The sequence below is a fragment of the Camelus ferus genome, chromosome 11, assembly GCF_009834535.1.
Source record: "Camelus ferus isolate YT-003-E chromosome 11, BCGSAC_Cfer_1.0, whole genome shotgun sequence".
NCBI classification, from domain to species: Eukaryota; Metazoa; Chordata; class Mammalia; order Artiodactyla; family Camelidae; genus Camelus; species Camelus ferus.
The window spans coordinates 56950239-56970202 of NC_045706.1; the positions used below are offsets into that span (position 1 = coordinate 56950239).

The window sequence follows — 19964 nt, forward strand, 5'->3', positions numbered from 1 at the left end:
TGTATCTGTTTACAGTGATTCCAGAAACGACTAGAGAATGATAAGCTCAGGGGTTAGGGGCCAGCAAACATTCAGGACCCAACTGACCATCTTCATAAATCCAGCTGAGACCTCTTAGTTGAGATGGACCTCATCTCTGGTGTCACCACTGAAGCGTCATCTGACAAGGATCTGAGGATGGAATCTACAGAGAGATGGAACTCAGTTCAGTTATTAAGATAAACCATTTGTAACAGGCATATTTTAGGGCTGAATGACTAGTGTCCTCCACACTTACCTGGCATGTATTTCCCAGGGCGGGTGCCATAGATCACTGCTTCCACGGGATGCTTCATGACAAGGTGATCGGTTACATCAAGTTGGAAATGACTGCCTCCAGATCCCCCGCAGGAGAGTCTTGGCACACTTATGAAGTCCTTCAGGAATTTTTGTGGAGGAGAAGCCTGTTCAACTTGAAGCCAATATTTTTAACTTTTTAGAGCACAGAACAATATTTTCATGTAACATGTTTCTCCACATCTCATGGAACAAGGGTATAAATCATCCCATTTGGGACTAGTCCTGATACAATTGCCTGGCTCAATTACTTTTAATATAGGAGTAACACTGAAACCCACATTCACGCTGCATTGTCCTGGAGCCGCATCGCACGGGTTCCTCATCACAGGCTGGACAGCAATGTGTCTCATCTCGCCCTGAGGATGCAATCCAGTCAAGGAATTTTTTTTTTTTCTTACTCTTTCTCATTCTGCCCAGATTGAGGGAGCTCTCGGTAGCCCCTAATTGTATGTCCGCATATAAATACGAGTTACTCACGCGCAAGGAATCATGGACAATTTGAAAACATGATGCGGGCCTTGAATCTCCTGGAGTCTTTGACTTTCTGGAATATCAAGTTTGTCTCCCCAGTCACCTCCCCAACCCTAAAATCTTAAGCATGTTTCAGGCAGGTCTGCAGGAGAGCTGCTGGCATTTGTTAAATATATTGCCAATTTGAAGATTATTTGGTTCAATGTCTGATACACATTCAGACACAACTCTGTATATTCCTCACTGTATATACAAGCGAATGACTTCAATTAGGCCAGGCTCGTTATGAAGAAATCTCCCTAGGAACCAATGAAAAGATATTCATAATTTGCCAGTTTGGCTCCTTGGAGAGAAGGTACCCCGCTCTGCCTCGCTTATATTGGGGACTTCATCAGTCAGCTCAGGGTGAGCGAGTAAATCAGTGGTGCTTCTGCAGTGCCCGAGGACACTTGAAAACAATTTGTTCTCGCACGTGGATTAAGTAACTCCTCCCTGAACGTCTCATTACCCGATGATCTTGTAAGAATTAGTTTTTTCTTCATCGGGAGGGCACAAGTATACTCTTGAGCATGACTGGGGACTGCTTAGTCAAGCCGCTGAGGCTCAGCTGTGTTTCCACCACTTACCAACGATGTGGTTGTGGGAGAGGTTGTCCACCTGTCTGTGCCTCTGGTCCTCACCTGTCAAATGAGGATGATCCCATCCTGAGCTTGTAATTTTCTGCGAGTTAACGCTTAAAGCAGTTCCTGGCATCTCGCAAGCGCTCAGGACAGCTTAGCCACTGCTGTATCATCAGACGGTGCAATATTCCAAAAGAACTGTGGTTAAAGTAAATCTAACTGTGAAAGAGGTGGGGAGTGTACACTCGAATACATGCCATACGGAAAAGCAAACTGCTCTGGCTTAAGCTACGCACCTCCTCTTTTACCCCAGTATCTGCGCAGTTCTTGGCACCTGGTTTGTTGAGTGAATGAATAAGTAAATCATGAATTGATTCATTCTCACTACATTTCTCTTGATGTTTTCACGCAGGCCTGAGTATCCCCAGGAAAGCTGTTTGCTTTAAGAAACAGCTGGGGAAGGGTTATGAGAAATCTTGTGGTTTACGTTCTGTGAGTGACTCCGTTGACAAAATTAATTGCCTTTCTGTCATGCTCTTCGTGGATTTTCACAGATCCTTTTGTCTGTTAACAAAGCCTATCAGTATCTTTAAACCTGCAGTAATGATCACAGTGTTTAGTATTTTAATAAAAGAATGGAAACGTGTGTGTGTGTGTGTGAGAGGGGGGAGAGAGAGAAAGGGAAATTTGAATAAGATCTGACATTTTATTTGTATGTTTCAGTGCTATCAGTTTTCGTGAACGTTTTTATAAAAATTAAACAATTTCCCTACAAAATCTAAGACTATGAATGCCACATTGCTTGATAGTATTTCTGAGGATTACAACTCGTATAATCAGATGTAACTCTTCTGCTGCGTTGAGTAGACAGGTTTCCTTTTTCTTAAGACGTGTACTTAACACCTTTCGGTGTTCGAATAACTTTCAGATTCGGATTTCTGTTTCTTGTGCTGGTTGTGAATTCATCGTGGTTTAGAGTATTCAGATTGCTCTCAAGTTCATCAAGCATGCCACTCATTTCTTAGTGCAACCTGCAGGCTCACAGAGCCTGATTCTCCGTTATCACATGGAGGTGGACCAGCCAAGGCTGTGGGAAGAATGAAGAGTGACCATGGGTTATACTTGCCAGCGAAACAGACTGTGCAGAGCCAACCATTTCTGAACCATCTCAGCTCTACCAGAAAGTCTTGTTCCCCGAGGCTAGGGCAAATGCCTGTTCTGGCTGCATGCAAGAGTCTTTTTTTATTCGCAATCTTTTTGGTTTTTTTTTTTTTGTTGTTGTTCTTCCTTTAGTCTCATGATAAGGCAATCTCACCCCCATCCCTGCTTTAAAATACCACAATGCTAATCTCTCTCCAGTGTCCTACGTGCACACAATCATGAAGCTTTTTATTCACACAGGAACCCAAACATTGTCTTTCCTACTTTTCTACAATCAAGTTTCCATTCTTTCCCAAAGCACATTCTTTTCCTCCCAAGAGCAAGCTAACAGGTCCTTGGCCACTCCATCCGATGCACATTGCCTGCTTTTCCACTACAGCACTGTCGCTAAGGATTTCCAGGGCTTTTTCTGCTGTGGGCTCCCACTGATTTCTGAATTACTTGAGAACAAAAATCCTGCTTGTCGTGAAAGTGTTAGATATCTGTCATACTGTATATTAAGCTGTCAAAAAAAATGCCATGAAAAGGAAGAAAGGCATCTACTTTTTAAAAACATTGTTACTGTCTGTCTTTATATAAGAGAAATTTCTCAATTAAAATAGGTCCTAGTCACTTAAAAATAAACTATTTACAGGCAGATTCATAGATACATGAAGTAGATTAGAGGTTACCAGAGCCTGGGTGGGAGGGGAAAATGGGAAATTAGTGCTTAGTGGGTAAGCTTTCTCTTGGGCGCGATGGCAAAGCTTTGGAAATATCTGGGTCATGGTTAGAGAGCATTGTGAATGTAATTAATACCACTGAATGGCACACTTAAAATTATTAAAATAACAGATTTTATGCTATATATATATATATGGTATATAGAATAGAACAGAATTTAAATAGAATTTAAAAATGAGTCATTTACAAATAAGAAAGGCATTGAAATGTTCAAGATAACTAAACGTATTTTTTTAAAAAAGAAAATCCTTACTAAATAGAGAACTCGTAAGAGGAAGTCCAGAAATTTGTCCTGGAAACCGACACAATTGTAGTTAAACTTTTTTTTTCTTTTAATCCTCACTTAAGAAACATTACTACCACAGAAACCACCATTGAATAATGCAACGAATTTTAAAAGTGATGTAAGTGAATAACAAGGATTAAAAGAAAGCACCACTGAAGTAAGCAACTCAGGTTGAATGCCTGGACATAGCAGGGCCCAGTTTTTCCCTCTGCTCATCACAGAAGACATTAGCTGGTCAGAATGGTCTGCTGGCCACAGGAACAGCGAACAGACACGAGCACATCTGTCTTTTGCTTTTGCTAGGAAGTGCCACCAAGTTTAACAGTCGTAGGACTAAAGGGTCAGATAGACTGGATTTGTGCCCTAGATCTGCCTCATGTAAGATTTTTAGTCTCACTGAAGCATGGTTTTCTCACCTAAAAAAATAAAGGGGAAAAAAATCCAAAATCATTTCTTTTTTTTTTTTTTTTTTTTTTGTCAAGGTGAGGAGTGCCTGGTTAAGACCTGTCATGCAGAAGTTCTTTTACCTGCATGTTATTACCTACGTAGAGGTTCAGATAAGCTTGTGTTGAACAAGTAATTATTCTACGTAATATATCATGAGTCCTGAAGATAAGTTTAGTACCAGATATTCTTTGTGTGAATAGCTGATTTTTCCTTTTTCTTTCTTTCTTTCTTTCTTTCTTTCTTTCTTTCTTTCTTTCTTTCTTTCTTTCTTTCTTTCTTTCTTTCTTTCTTTCCTTCTTTCCTTCTTTCCTTCTTTCCTTCTTTTCTTTCTTTTCTTTCTTTTCTTTCTTTTCTTTCTTTTCTTTCTTTCCTATTTTTTGGGCTACATTTATACTTAGCATACTTGGCAATATAATTCCAGGCTATTGGGAAATACCAGTCAGTGTTGACAGCACCCCTAATTGTGGGCAAATGATAAATTATCTTTTGCAAACAAATGTGGTGTTACAATTGAGACACGATTTTTTTTTTTTTTTTTTTTTTTTTTGCCTTAAAAGGCCAGTCTTGTAAGCATTTATTTCTGTGTGGAATTTTTTCTAATCTTTCTCTCTTCTTCTGTTTCCCTTTCTTACATGCTGACTTCGATGTAGCAGACCACTTGGGGATTGAATTCATGGGTAAGACTACACAATTTGCTCCTTAAATATCTGGAAAAAGCCAAGTTTGATCATGTACATAGTGTTTCCTTCCCCATCTGATTATAATTGAAATGTCTCACTATCAGATGCTAATAGTAGTCAAAAAATGTTTCTGTTGATTTTTCACTAAGTAATGGCTCAAAATGAAAGACTTAACTGCTTACTGGGAAGGCAATTTAATGTTAAGTGCAGCTCTGGACTCTTACGGAAGTTTGATTTGGCTCCTGGCTTTGCTTGTTCGCTCTAATTCTCAATCTTCTTATCTTTAAATAGGGATAATAATAATTCCTATTTTGCTGCACATATGAATTGCTTAGCACAATGTCTGCAAGATGGCACACACTCAGTAAATGATGGAAAACAGTGGTGATGGTTTAAAAACGTCAGTTTTTGTTACTTTCTGCTCTAATTTTTTTCCTTCTGCATGATGACGGCTTTGGATGCACTTTGGTATCAATCTTAATTTTGCAGTATGGGCTCTATAGATATTTCCATTTACAAAATTGTAATATTTATTTTGAACGTTTGGCAGTGAATGGTGTTTTATTAAAAGGATTAGAAGTCCTTTCACACTAATTATTTTCTATACTCATAGATAATTACATGAAGAATCAGACATTTTTCTGAGTCTATATTATTGTAAAATGGGGTTGGGGGTGGGGGAAGATTCCAGAGTGTTGCTAGGCATCATATTGCTAAAATGGAAAGATACTCAGGAGTTAAAGTGAGTGAACTTGAGATCCAAATTTGAATCTAAATTTATAGTTTCTTTTTGATTGGCTTTTGTTGAACTTCAGATTTTTCTCTTATATGATATAGATACGAATACTTTGTTTTATACAGGTATATGTTTACTGTGATAATATTTACAGATTTGCTTGTATTCATTTATTCGTTCACCTATTCGTTCAGAACGTATTTATCAATTATTTACTCTAAGGAAAAAAAAAAGGCAAAATGCTAGAGATAAAATAGTAAGTAAAAATGGACAAAAACCTGGTTCAGTGGCGCTTAGAGTCTAGTAAGTTTACAGATGATAATTAGGTGATAAAGCTGATAAATATAAAATTGCAAGTTTCTTAATACCTATTCCAGGCAAGATAGTACTAGCTTGGAGTAGTGTGATAGTGGAAGAAAGATGTGGAAAAAGTTGATAAGATATTTAGGACATGATATCAACAAATATTTGAGAGGAATTGATGCTGAAGGTCAAAAAAGGGAGCTTATGAAGGATGACTTCAGAGTTTATAATTTTGATGTTTATATAAAACGTGGGCTCATTTTCTGAAAAAGAAGACTAGAAGAGTAACAGATTTACGGGAGATGGTTTCCAGATTAGGTTGGGAACTTTCAAGTTCTGGGTGCTTTTGATATATCTGAGAGAAGGTGTCAAGTTGGGAGTCATATTGCTGGAAGTTTTGAGGGTTAACTAGAGATTAGTGATTGCATATTTATACTAAAGTTGATCTTCCTATTGTGAGATATTATTCATGAGGGCTCTAGCACCTGGGTTTTAGATCGTAGAAAAAGCAGACAGCTCAATTCCTGCAGATTTGGGGTTTTGCTAGATAGAAGTGATGAAATCTCATAAGGGCAATGAAATTCAGGATCATATTAAAATGACGCACTGTAGAATATAAGGTAGGTGTGGAAGGAAGTGAAGAAAGGATGGCTGTCAGTGAGTAGTCACCCTGGGGATGCTCAGACAAGCTGTTCGTATGAAGAGGACGTGGTAGTCACATGGGCCAGGGATTACAGAAAATTATAAGCATGGTCACGCAGTAGAGTGTCAGTTGTTGAGAAGGATATGTGGTTTGTACTTTCCTCATTTCCTGACGATGGTGGAGATTAACATCATGGACGTTGGAGCATCAACAGTCATTTGAGGGTAGAGGGTACTTCTCCTTATCAATAGAGAAATTTGCTCCACTGAACTGTGGTGATTGCAGGCTCAGAGAACAGAGGCCCCAGAAGTTAGGTAGTAGAATGACTGTAGATGTAAGAAACACTGCATGGCGGTGGGTGGCACTGAAGTCGCCTCAAACAGCACAAGAGTATAGCCGGAAACTAAAATTGCTACACCAGTAGTCAAGAAATGGACAAGTCACCATCTTTTGGGGCTTTTCCCCTGAGGACTTTCAGTGACTAATACGTTATAGTACAATGATTTGGTATGACACCAAAGATATGTTATGAAGAGGTCTGTTTTAAAACATTTAAAATAATTTAGCTACTGGTAGGGGAAAAAATAAGAGGTTATTGCGTACTTCATTTATATGACTCTCAAGACTAACTGAAGTTACAATGAGTCTTTTAAAAGCTGGAGTCAAATCAGAGCTAAAAGCCTCACGGGAAATGAATTCTCACTGTGTGAATGTCTGGCTTCAGCAGTAGAGATTGCCTTGCAGGGAAGAGGCTGGGCAACAACTCAAAGTTAAGGGTTTACTTAGTGTGCATGTCGATAATGGGAAATAATGAAGGATTAAAGGATTATTTGGAATGGTGAATAGGTTTATAGACAATAAGTTAACCACCATCACTGACCTCACTAATTCTAGACACTGTTTACCCCCACAGGTTGCTTTAACGAATATGTTCTGTTTGTTGATTTGGGGATAAATATTTTCAGATTTAACTTGTAATGTTAGAATCCACATGAGTAAAATTTGTTCCATGGACGATGGTATTGTCCCAATAATATGACATCTCTAGGTATAAATTAAGCTGGGAAGCAGAAATGTAGGCATAATTTCTACAAATTAAATTGTGGTTTATTAGGGTGCCTGTAAGTAATCAGTGCCAGCTCTGTCTGAATGAATTTCAGAATACCTTTTTTCTCAAATCTCTTCATTCTTGTTTTGAGCAATGTTAATTTCATCCTCCCTCAAGTTGAAACATAGATCACAAGGTGATGATCGGAAGCACATGTGTCTTTCCCACAAGTCTTTGCACTCCCAATGGCCATGTCTGTGTGCACTCCTATTGACCAAAACCTGAAAATCTCATAAAGTTGAATAAATTCTTAGTTGCAACAGAGAATTCCAAATCATATGCTTTAAGAATCCTACTATTGTTTAATCAACATATACTTACCATATTTACATATGCTGAATGTATAAAATATTGAATATGTAGGTATATAATCTACATCCCTTTAATGGCCAAAGGCTCTGAAACTAAAAATAGAGAAAGCTACACATAACTGAGGTTGCATAATAAGTGCTGTTAAAATAGTGTAGGCAAAATACAATGAAAGAAGAAATAAAAATAAAAGCCACTAAATGGGCTTGGGAAATTCAGAGACATCTTCCCAGGGGTGGAGAAATTTAAGCTGGGTATCAGCCAATGTGGATAAGCTGTACCAAGTGTTGCTGTAGTCCAAATCTAAACTAGCCCCCCATTGCTTCCACGTTAGTGTGAGCCTTGTTATTTCAGTCTCTCTATCTGGGTCTCTGAGCTCCCTAGTGACACTACTTTAGAACGGAAGAGAGGACATCAACTTCAGTAAAGACACTTAACCAAAAAGCTTTTCTGAGTTGATTTATTAATTTTAAAGACTAATTATTCTATAAATAAACCATGCCAAACCCAATGTCCATTAAACTGCCAGTATTCAAATGGATTTTTCCTTAAGTATATTCATGAATTTTTCCTAATGATGCTACTGGATTGGACTAATGGAAATTTCAACAACAAATGCTGCTCTGAAATACAATACCAGTTGAAAAATACAGCTAACTGACATTTGAAGTTGAATGACAATACAAAATTGTGTTTGTGAAAAAAATTAAAATTAAAGAGTTGATACTAAAACAATAATGAAAAAATATTTTTTGAATTTGTAATTGAACCTACTCATTCATGTACACATGAGGGAAAATTGAGATTTTTTTAAGGTCAGGTGTTCAAACTTCCCCTCACAGTGTGGCTAAATCAGGTGATGGAAGAAACAAACTTCTTTGTAAGCTCAAGTACTTATTGAGCTGTGTGAGAAATCCAACCAATCATCTAGACGAGACAGATGGCCAAAGGGCATGTCAGACTGGCCAAGTTTGGAAGGTGCATTGATCATGAAGAGGGATTTCTCATCTGAGAAACATCTCGCTACTATGTCAAGTGCTCAATCATGGAGCATATCTCGTTATATCCACTTGAGCCATTTGTTACACAGCTATGTCTCTGACAATGCCCTGATGCATTTGATGCTTTAGGTATGAAAGATGTTTGTATAAAAGCAGGTGCAGTGCCATTTGCAAACATATTAGCAAACCACAGGGAGAACTGAAGACTGTGTGAGAGATATTTTAGGCAAATTTCTTTCATTCTCATCTGGAAAAATAAAATGAACTCTGTCAGTTAAATGTCTTGTTTGTGATTTGATGTTGTGTTTCAGATAGCATAATATATGCAATCTGAGTAAAATCTGGTATAATTTTTTTAAATTAAAAGATATATAACATATATAAGCCCAAGTTTTATAAAACTTGGGAAAAGTCAAATTTTTAACTAAAATCTTCAAAAGATATTTAAAATAATCTTTATAATTTGAAGTGAGAAAGGGAAGAAAGAAAAATATTTTTTCTTGAAGAAGAGGCTTAGAAATATCTATGGTCTAAAATATGTGTATAGATTCAGAACTGAGAAAGTTCATAATTTAAACTTTACCATATATTTAGTACCTCTTCATCTCCTCATGGAAAAAGATAGTTTTAGAATACTTTAGTAAGCCCTGAAGATAATCTCATGAGAAATGACCAGGTTCTAATTCTGTTTGGTTGATATGAAGTAAGGATACTTTCCATAATGCTACACTGCTTATTCTGAATGAATTAAATCTAACATATGTCAATATGTCAATCAAATGAGTTGTGTATGCCCTGATTTGTGAAATGGCATTAGGGTTATGGAAGTGAGGATCTCCCTTCTCTAGGCTGAAATCTCTGAATTAGACTTATTTGGAACAGAAATATTTTGTTCACTTGAATATATTGTGTTTTCTTATAAAATAAAATGGCAATTTATGGATAAATGTCTTTGTATGTGTGTTTGTGTAGGGAGATGAATTCAAAAGAGTATTTGTTTAGTTTTTCTTATATTAAACCACATAAGAAATCGGAGGTGTCAGAGTAATATACGTTAACATGATTTAATGCTTAACATACGCCACCGAATCTATATTATTTCATTGAACTCTCAAAAAAATGCAAAAGGTAGGAATTATTTATATCATTATCTTATAAATGACAGAACTGAGGTCTAAGTAGATGAATTATCTCCTCCAAAGAGCAAGGGTGTGGTGAATACTGGATTTGGACCAAAGTCTGTCTTCCTCCAGACCTGCTGGATTCTACTGGGGAATCAGCTGCTGAGCACCTAAGACAGTGGGGGCTTCATGATTACCCACGGGATTGTACTCTGGCAATCTGGCAATGTTTCAAGTGGCAATGCAATTCTGTATCTAGTCCCAAAGTTTAAAAGTAATGTTTTTCCAACTACCATGAGGTCATAAGAGTCTTAGATGGTAACTCACGTTATCCAAGTTATAAAAAAAACTTAAAATGAACCAGATGCCAGTCTATAGCTTTACATTCAGAATTTTAACTGCCATGTGTACCAAAAGGCTCACATTGGCTGGTAATTTTAGCCTCTTATGTAGAATAATCTATAGATACTGTGTTGCATTTGAAGGTTTCTTGGTGGTTATAGACTGTTGGGTGCCATTAGTTGGGTGCCTCTACTGTTGAGTGCCATTGGGGTATAACACCCTTACACATCCATCTCCTATGATGAGAGATCTGCGCCAGATGGTGCAGTGAGTCAACCGTCTCTTCGATGATTTCCCAAAATGCTGCTTAAAGAACTCTTCAGTAATCTTGTTTTCTCACTTATTTTTCTCTTTAGCAATGTGACCACTCCCTCTCTTTACACTATGAATTTTTATAAGTCTCAGTACAAGAGTTAATAATTTAGCTCTCTCAGTCACATGCATCTCTAAGTCTTCTTCCTTCCTTCCCTCCCTCTCTCCCATCCTTCTTTCTTTTCTTTCTTACTTTCTGCTTCTTTTTTTTTAATGAAGAGATATCTTGATTTGTTTGGTTTTTCCGAAGGCTCCTTAGCCACAAGTATAAGGATAGTGTTTGGCTTTACATATATGATTAATCTAACGTTGGACATTAGCAGATATTGGTACGTACAGTGGTTAGAAGTAAAAATCTCTAAACAAAGTCATGACTACTCAGTCAGATAAACTAAATTCTGACAGAATTTTCAGGCAGGATTAAAAGATTTCCGTGATCTTCTCTGAGGAATGACTATAAGCAAGAGATGGAAAATATGCAGCTGTATTAATTATGATTTCTGTAAAGGAGAAAAATGGACATTTCTGTAAATACATTTGTAGACTGGATTCCAGAATTGGTTAATGAAGTTTTGTAGGTAGACACTGAGAAATGTATTTGTTGTGAACTATTAGAAAAAGCAGGATTGTTCACTGAAAGCTGACATAGGACCACTATATTTTTGCTACATTAATATTAATTACATTAATGAATAATTTTCATTAAACTGGTAAATGACTAAATTGGGAGCGTCTGTGTAGGTAATGAATATCTAGCCTTAGCAAAACCTTGGGTACATTCTCATCAACTTCTTTTGTAATATGGTGAAACATGGGTTATATCAATTTAATGGTAGGTGGATTTGGGGCAATAAAATACGATATGGAGAATCAAGATCATCCATGAGTGGAGCTTCTGGCTGCTTCTATGGAAATATTTTTATTAAGGGAATAAAAAAAGACATAAATTAGACACTCACAAAATTATTGAACTTTTTTATGAAGGACATCAGACTCTCAGCAAGTTCACGATTCAGTGTGTGCGACTTTTTCTATGAAGGGTGATTATACTTTATCAGATTGAATTAAGATCTAACAGAAAGGACTGGTTTTGTGGATTGTCAACAGAATTTGAGATCTTAACCAGTATCAAGTTAATTACATTTATATGTCAATTATCTAAAACGTGCATTAGTTGAGAGTAGCTTCCAAAGATCTTCTGAACTGTGCTAGCAAAAAGAAGAATGTGAAAAAGAGAGCAACAAAGATGTTCAGATTGTCATTGGAAAGTAAATCCCAAAGAGGTTAAATAACAAATAGACCTTGATATCCAATTCCCGATGGCCATTGTTTGAGGAGTCAGGATGAAGCTGTGCAATAGGAGAAAAAAAATGGATGATGGTTGGAATATCTAAAGATGCAACAAAGTGAAGGCAATACTGTTTCTTCTCAAGAAACAGAGAGTCGCTTCGTAGGCTCTTAATGGCTCAGCCAGTCAGAATGTGTGGAGCCCCTTCGGAGGGTCAAGCCCCGTGCCAGACAGAGCAACACAAAGGCAAGGACAACAGACTCTCAACAAGTTCACGGTTCAGTGTGTGCGACGGACTGGCAAACCAGTGTTTGCAGCTCAGTGCCAAAAGGACTTCAGTTGAAGTTTGGGTGTTTCTTTTATTTTCTGTTTTACAAAAAGCAAGATGGGGTTTCTCAGTCATTTGCAAGATGTTAATATGTGGTTTGTACTCACATGCATAAACAGAGTTTGAGTCCACATACACGTGGGAAATAACGAGGTTCTGTACCTCTGTTGCATGATTTCACAAAGCCTTTGGTATGCTTCCCTCTATTTATAAATCTCAAAGAGAAGATTATAGTAGGCAACATTTTCTGAATTATTTTTCCAGAAGAGTACATTTCATAGGACTAGGGTCTTAGGGACTGTACTCTGCTAAATCCTGGGAGAAAGGAACAGAGAGGAGGGAGCACCCACATCTCATTAGAACAGTTGGGGACATCTTTACATGGAGGAAGAAAAAGTGCTCCTGCAGTGGGGAGATGGCAGTAGGAAGCAGGAGGGAGAGAAAAAGGAGGAACACGGGTAAAAATACAAGATGAAAGCACAGCGGATCCAGGAACCGCCGAGAGGTCCTGGGTAATTGAAGAAAGCAGTAACGTGAAATGCTGGGTGGTAAGTGGTGTGGTCGGTCAGTCAGGTCAGAGCACATCATGACGACCTTATGATGCCCTTGGAAAGAAGTATAATTTTATCTTGTTGTGCAAGAAAGCCTTCAGAGGTTTCAAGCAGGGGAGTGATCAGATTTCCTTTAAACAGCTTATTCCGTCAGTAGCTGTGGGTAGAGGTTGCCTGAAGGCATTGCATGCAAAATCCCAGCTAATGGGCCAAGCTCGGGATTTTACTTCAAATATTCACCGAATGTTTGCTCTTTGAACAACACTGTTAAGGTTATACAGAGGAAGAGGCAAAGGCAGAGCACCTGGGGGAGCCGTGGGGACGAGGCGCAGTGAGCAGAGCCGTGGCCATAGTGCTCTTTGAAGGGAGGGGAGGATTTCTGTGGGCAGAGGCGGAAACATCATAATGAAGAGGTTAGAATAAACAGGACCAGGAGGAGGCAAATGTGTTTGGAAATATTTTTTTTCTTATCTGCAAAGGAAAATTGCATTTTACTTTAAATTATATATAACACTTTATTTGAAATGTAAATCAAATTGTGTCATTCCTCTGCGTGAAACTTTCTAATGGATTCAGAATGAAATACAGCTATAAGTTGCCCTGCCAAGCCCTCCGTGATCTGGCACTGCCTCCCTCCCTGACTTCACTTCCTACCACTCTCCTCCTAGTTCACGGTATTTCTACCACATCAGTCTTCTTCTTATTCCTCTGTCTACCTCAGGACCTTTGCACTGGCCATTGTCGCAGTATTAGATACCCTACTCATCTGACATGCTTGGTTCCTATTCATCAGAAAAGCTTCACTTCAAATATACTTCCTAAGAGACTTTCCCTAACCACTTTATTTTATGCATTTCCTAACTCATTCATATTAGCTTCTTTTGTTTCTTGCATAGAATCCATTGCTGTCTAATTGATTTATTTCACTTGTCCTTATCAGTCTCCCCACTAGAAAGTAAGTTCTGTGAGATGCAACTTATTGTTGCATCTCCAGCATAATGTTTAGCATAATTATAAGAGCTTAATAAATATTTGTTAAATTCACGAATTTAAATGTTGGATGTTTCTTTGAATTCTTCATTTGCTTGAATGATTAAAAAAGAAAAGGTATAAGTTAAAATAGCAATGAAATCCAAGGTCCTGTGGTTTAGTTCTAAATAAGTAACTCTCAGTCACCAACATTCTTTCTGGATATGTCCCGTGTTTAAGTGATGGGTGACATACAAGGACTTCTCAAAGGTGTGGCTTTCAGCTCATTCAGGTGTTCTATGCAGCCCTAGAAGGGGGCCAGTGTCTTAGAGCTCCTGACTGGCCATAGAATAGCTCAGGAATTGGTTGTTATCACTCAGCTCTGTGCTTTCTGGTAGTGTCATCATCGCACTTGGAGAAACTGAGAATAATGGAATAACCTAGGTAGTCAGAACAGTAGAATTCAAGAACTTTCAACTTTAACTTTCATCCCAGGCACTGGGAAGCATGTTACAATGTCAATTCCTGTCTTCAGCCTTAGATATCTGAGTAGGTCGTTCTGGGATGGACCCCAGGCTCTTAGTTTTTAACATTTGAGGTAGGAGGTCTCTGTCTACAGGATGAGACATTTTGACATAAAGGGGCAGGCAGACTTGATTTAATTTCTAGCCCCACCATTTCATAAATGTATAACCTAGGGCAAGAGATTTATCACCTCTGATCTTGGAGTTTCCAAGCTGTGTCAGAGGGGTGATGGCATTATCAGTCTCACAGGGATCGTTGGAAAGATCAAAATATATAAAGCATACAAAGCGCTTAGCACGACGCTTGGCAAGTATTAAATTCTCAATCAAATGAGCTGTTGTAACTACTGCTCCTTCTGGAAGTGACTTCAGAGATGTGGATTTCTGACCCAAATTCTATCTGAGATTTCACTCTAGGTTGTTCCCATCACTCTGATACTTCTCGAAAGGGGAAACTGAACTTTATTATTATCTTGTAGAATGGGAGCCGTTCTCCAGGGCACTCCAGGGAATGCCAGCTAAGTTTTTAGGATCAGTTCTCTCAAAAGAGCAATGTCCATGAAGTCTGGACATCCCATTTTAGAATTTGGTTCTAAAGAAATGTCTTTATATCTTCAACCTGGTTATGCAGGATGGCTGAACCCCTTTATTAATATTTCCGACAGGATCAGACACAGGTGAGGGAAATCAAGTAAAGGTTACTTGTCCAGTGAAGCTGACCCCTTGGGTGTCCCATTCATTCTTCTCAGGGGGATTTCATTCACTTTATTTCTTTGGATGAGTCTTAAAGCAGAAGGCAGAACTGTGCTGAAACTATATGGATTCTAAACTTGTATTGATAAAGCTCACAATCATTTATGAAAATGGAAGGAAGGGAATTAACTTTTGCTGCCTATTATGACTTTGGGGCATGGTAGGTGATTTCACATGAGTTACGTCACTTTAAGTCTCAGAGTTGTCAGGAACCTCACACATGTGATGTAGAATGTCACCACAATCTGAGTGGCTGGATTTTTGGTCTGGGAAAAAAAAATTGATCTCATATTCATTTTAGTATCCTGTGCAGATACCAGTTTTGAGGAGCTACTTGGTTTGTATTCAAGGAATCCATCCATGTCTGGACTAGTGCATCAGTGAGGCTGCCATTCGTGAAAACCAAAGACAGAGAGGGAGGATGAAGGAAGTTAGTCTTAAAAAGCCTGGCAAGGTCATTTTTTCTCACTGCACACATAGTGAAGCAAGGTGGACGGAAGTAAAGGCAATATGCTCAAGTGATAAATAGTAAAGGTGAATTATAATCCAGATCAAATGTCTGCCAAGCCCAAACTCTTCCCTTGGTCCCTGCCCACCAGCATTATAGAATTCAACATGTGCTCTTCCTCTGTGCTGGGCTCCATGTGTACTGAGCTGAGGGTGTGTGTATCCTCAGCTAGGCCCTCAGCTATAGAAAGTGCATTGCAATTGGGTTGCCAGACTTAGCAAATAAAATGCAGGACACCCACTTAAATTCAAATTTCATATACACAACAAATAACTGTTTAGTATAGATATGTTTGATGAATTTCATGGGACACTTCTCTATAAAAACATCTGTTGCTTGCATAAAATTCACATCAACTCGGTTTTGAGTATTTTATCTGGCAACCCTAACTTTGGGGTTGTGATCCTGGTGAGGCGTAGCCCCCTACCGACCCATTTCTGTCTCACACTTCACTCCCCACGAAGGCAGAATTAAAGTTGTTATGAGGAGTGCAGAAAGATAAGCAGAATTAATGGGGAAGATGAGCAGGGGAAATTGGAGGAAGAGTGCTGTGTGTGTCTCCAGGGATAACTGCTTGTTACATGATGAGAATGAGGCAAAAATAATACTAAGCTGCTTCCAAATCATCCTTGAGCAGCTATCATTGTTTAACATGGCAAATGCAACCTGTGAACTCACTGGTGCTGCACATGGTGGGTCCTGCTGTCAGAGCAATTGACGAAGTATTTTAAAGCCACGTTGTTGCTATGAGTGAAACAGCTAAACACTTCAAATGTAGACCCTTTAGAAAACAAATGGTAACATGATAACTTAATCAGCTTTTGAGAAAGAGAGTAGCATTTAACTTACGAAAAGGTGCAGTTCAAGGCAATATTAATGAAGCAATGCCAGCTGCGTCTTTATCTGTTCACCACCCATTCATTTCCCCGTTACATTCAGGCTGCTAACTTCAATCACAAACATTTTTTTTTATGAGAATAAGGGGCTTTTTGTTCCTATCAGAAAAAATTCAGGTATCTGTTTTCTGGAGTTGTACTATGGAATCACAGTAGTGGTTCAATGATTCCACTTTTCTATAGCTTTAAGAAAAAAACATGCTATGAAATTCAAGCAGTGTGATGAAAAGAATATAGATACTCCGAAGCCATACAGAGAGCATCCAATTTTGACTTCATCTTCTATATGCTGTGGGACATGGGCTATCTATGTCTACCCATCTATCTATCTGCATGTGTGCAGACAAATCTCTTTCTCAAGTTTCATTAATATAAAGATGGATGATGTAATACACTATGTACACATTTTTTGGCATATATTAGGCACTTCAATTTTCTCCTCCTTTTCTGCATTCCCTAATGCGTTGTGTTGTGTTTGCCCTGCTTGTTTACGATCTGCTTGTCTGTGTCTCTGAGAGTGTGTGTTCATAAACCCTCAAAAACAGAGCGTGTACCAGCTGTTTGCTTTGGCAGTTCTCTCCAGCAATTTTCTTAAGCCTGCCCTTCCGTGGTTCCTTGGTTGCCTTCTGAGGACATTGCCGAGGAGATACAGTTGACACGGGCAGCAGCTACCCCAGATGTGGCCCTCCATCTCTCCTAAGCCCCACGTGGGATCAAGCCCTCTGCTTCTCATAGCCCAGGAAAAGTACTAATCTTCTGCATAGAGAAACTAGGAGTTTGTGTATGTGCTGTTATCGCCAGGATCATGGAAGCCCTGTTGTCTAAGGAAAACTTACCTTGTTCCCTGATCTTTTTGTCAGATTGCACCATGGGAGCTTCTTGAAGCCTGGGATGCCCGAGCATATGAAATTCCAGGGCATCTTAGGCTCATCTTGACGCGCCACCTCTCAACCTCATCTGCTCGTGCCATTCTCAACCGTTCAAACTCACACTCGCTTCCCTGAACACACCCCAGTCTTTCTGTTTTCTTTGGATGTGATTTCTTTCTCTGTGCCGTGGAACTAAGGCCCACTGCCCATCCTTTACACATCCTCATGTGCAGATCTGCATCCTCAGTGTGCTTGTGTGTTACACTGCAACTTCAGTAGACAGGGCGTCACTGTGGTTTATGTCTCCCTTTCCCCTAAATATTGTGAGATCCACAAGGGCCAATATCATCCCCTTACAGCATCAGCTCAAGTTTTGCATTTCCAGAGCCTTTGGCCGGTCTGTGCAGAAATTCCACCTGCTCCAAAGATCTGTGTCACACATCATCGTATGTCAGCTTCTCAATACTGCCCTCGGAGTGAGGAACACTTGCTACCAACGAGGTAGGACCTGGGCAAAGTTCAAGTTTAAATATGTGACAAACCAAGGATCAGTTCAGCTGCCGATGACCAGCTCTATGTGCGTGGGCAAGTTTGGGTCAATAAGACTGAGTTATTCACCTATAAAATGGAGTACTGACACCTATCTCACAGCAGTGTGGTTAGACTAAAACAAGATGATGCATTTGGGAAAAAACAGACATGCCCTTCCCCTACAGTCATACTTACCTTTACAATTTTATGATGCTCCAGAACCTAGAAGATGTACCTTAAAAACTAGTTGAATGATAGGTTGATTTATTTGTGATGTGTTATATAAGAAGACATGTGGGGTTTTTTTGTTTGTTTTTTGTTTTTTTTTGTCTTATTCGAAAGCAATATTCTTGGAAATAATATGGTTATAAGAAGACATTTTTTTTCTAATTAACATCAAGCATTATATGTTTATATTTTGCAACAATTGGCCAGGCAAATATTTATTCTACTAACAAGTGGTGTTTTATTATTAACCATAAATTAGGAAGAGGCCTCGGAGGTCAGCTGGTTGACCCTGTCCCTTTTAGCTGGTCAGTTCTTCATACTGAGAGGAAGCACGGTGCCATCAAGTCACAGGTTCCTGGGACTTCGCCTTCGTTCTGTTATTACTAGTGTTGCGACTTTGGGTACATTAACTTCCCTAGGCCTCAGCTTTCTTGTATAAAGAGAGATAATAACCGTATATATTCCAGCAACTCTTGGAATGGTCCATAGTGGTTTCTCCAGTCAACCTCTGTCTGCTCTCTAAACTTCCTTAGCGTAACATTCCATGTGATACCTCACAACAGTTATCGTGGCCTCTCCCTAAGTCTTATCTCCTGAACAACACAGTCGACCTTGAACAACATGGGTTTGAACTGCGAGGGTCCACTTAGACCGATTTTTTTCTCCAGTAAGTGCTAGGGACTGCGGGAGCCCTGATGGGTTGAATCTCCGCATACAGAGGAGCTGTGGATGTGGAGGAACCTTGGATGCAGGTGAACCATGTAAATGGAAGGCCAACTATAAGTTATTTTCTGTTATGTGATCGGTCATCACCTCCCTAACTTCCAGGTGTTCAAGGGTCAAAAGTGCTTCTTCTGGTATTATTTGCAATTCATTCTTTCCTGCTCACTTTTCCTGGAAAAACTAAGGTTTGTCAGAATCTCTTCAGAAGTCTAAACCTAATTTCCCAAGGTATTTTGAAATTTATATGAGGAAGTGCATGTCATACACTTAGTCCATGTGCAGTAAATGCTCCAAAGTATCTTAATTTATCTTCTCTTACATTCTTTGCACACTGAAATTTTACTCATTCAATTTATAATATCATTTGCTTATTTTTATCTCCATCTAGGGGGCATTTCTGTAAGCAGTTTGCTATAGTTTTTTTTCCCAGCCACTTTCCTATATCTATATCTATCTATCTATATATATATATACACACACACACACACACACACACACATATATATATATACACATTTTGCATGGTAGAGATTATAGTGTGCAAGCCTGTTTTTTTTTTTTTTTTAATGTTGTTAAGCTGAGTTTTACTGGTGTGGAAATTTTGTTTAGATTTATCTTGTAATTTGTTTTGGCTTTATATTCTATTTGTATAAGAGATATAAACGTAATGGGTTTACGCCTAGTATTCTATACCTATCATTCAAAATTTCCTTGAAATTAAGAAAAAAAGGCATCAGTGTCATAAAGCTGCAGTTCTCCAATGCAGTGTTTAGTCAGCAGAAGTCTCTTTGTGTCACTTTTAGGGAACTAGGCTAGGGCTGCCTTTTACCAGCCTCTATTCATGTAATAGATTTACTTTCGAAATGTAAGACTTTACACTTACTTCTGTCATTTGTCACATTTGTTTTAACCCATTTTTTTTTTTTCTGCCCAGTAGGTAGAAAATACATAGATTTTTTGTGTGTGTGTATTGATTGTACCTTGTAATACTTTGGACCCCTTCAATCCTTCTGTTTTTTAGCTACGCACACTGATAAGTGAGGACATACTGGGACAGGTGTGAGTGTTCTGCAAGGTTTGCGGTTAGCTGTCAAAATGGGATCACAGTCTCAGAACTACAATTGCAGATTTCAAAGTCTTCTTTCTTTGCCTTGATGTTATGGTAGAAAAAATGTCTTCGATTTGGGAAAGTCC

At 38.6% G+C, this 19964-nt stretch overlaps 1 protein-coding gene across 11 annotated transcripts in view; it reads left to right on the top strand.

Moving 5' to 3' along the window:
- NRG3 (neuregulin 3) overlaps positions 1-19964 on the top strand; it is a 937576-nt gene that overhangs the window by 824478 nt on the left and 93134 nt on the right. For 7 of the 11 annotated variants that reach the window (XM_032491607.1, XM_032491597.1, XM_032491602.1 and 4 more), the window contains exon 4: positions 4698-4724. The exons of 1 other annotated variant lie outside the window; for it this stretch is intronic. In XM_032491607.1, the coding sequence (XP_032347498.1) occupies positions 4698-4724 (27 nt within the window). The remainder of the gene's footprint in view (positions 1-4697; positions 4725-19964) is intronic. 3 more of the 11 variants (XM_032491598.1, XM_032491605.1, XM_032491606.1) reach the window with 1 other exon arrangement.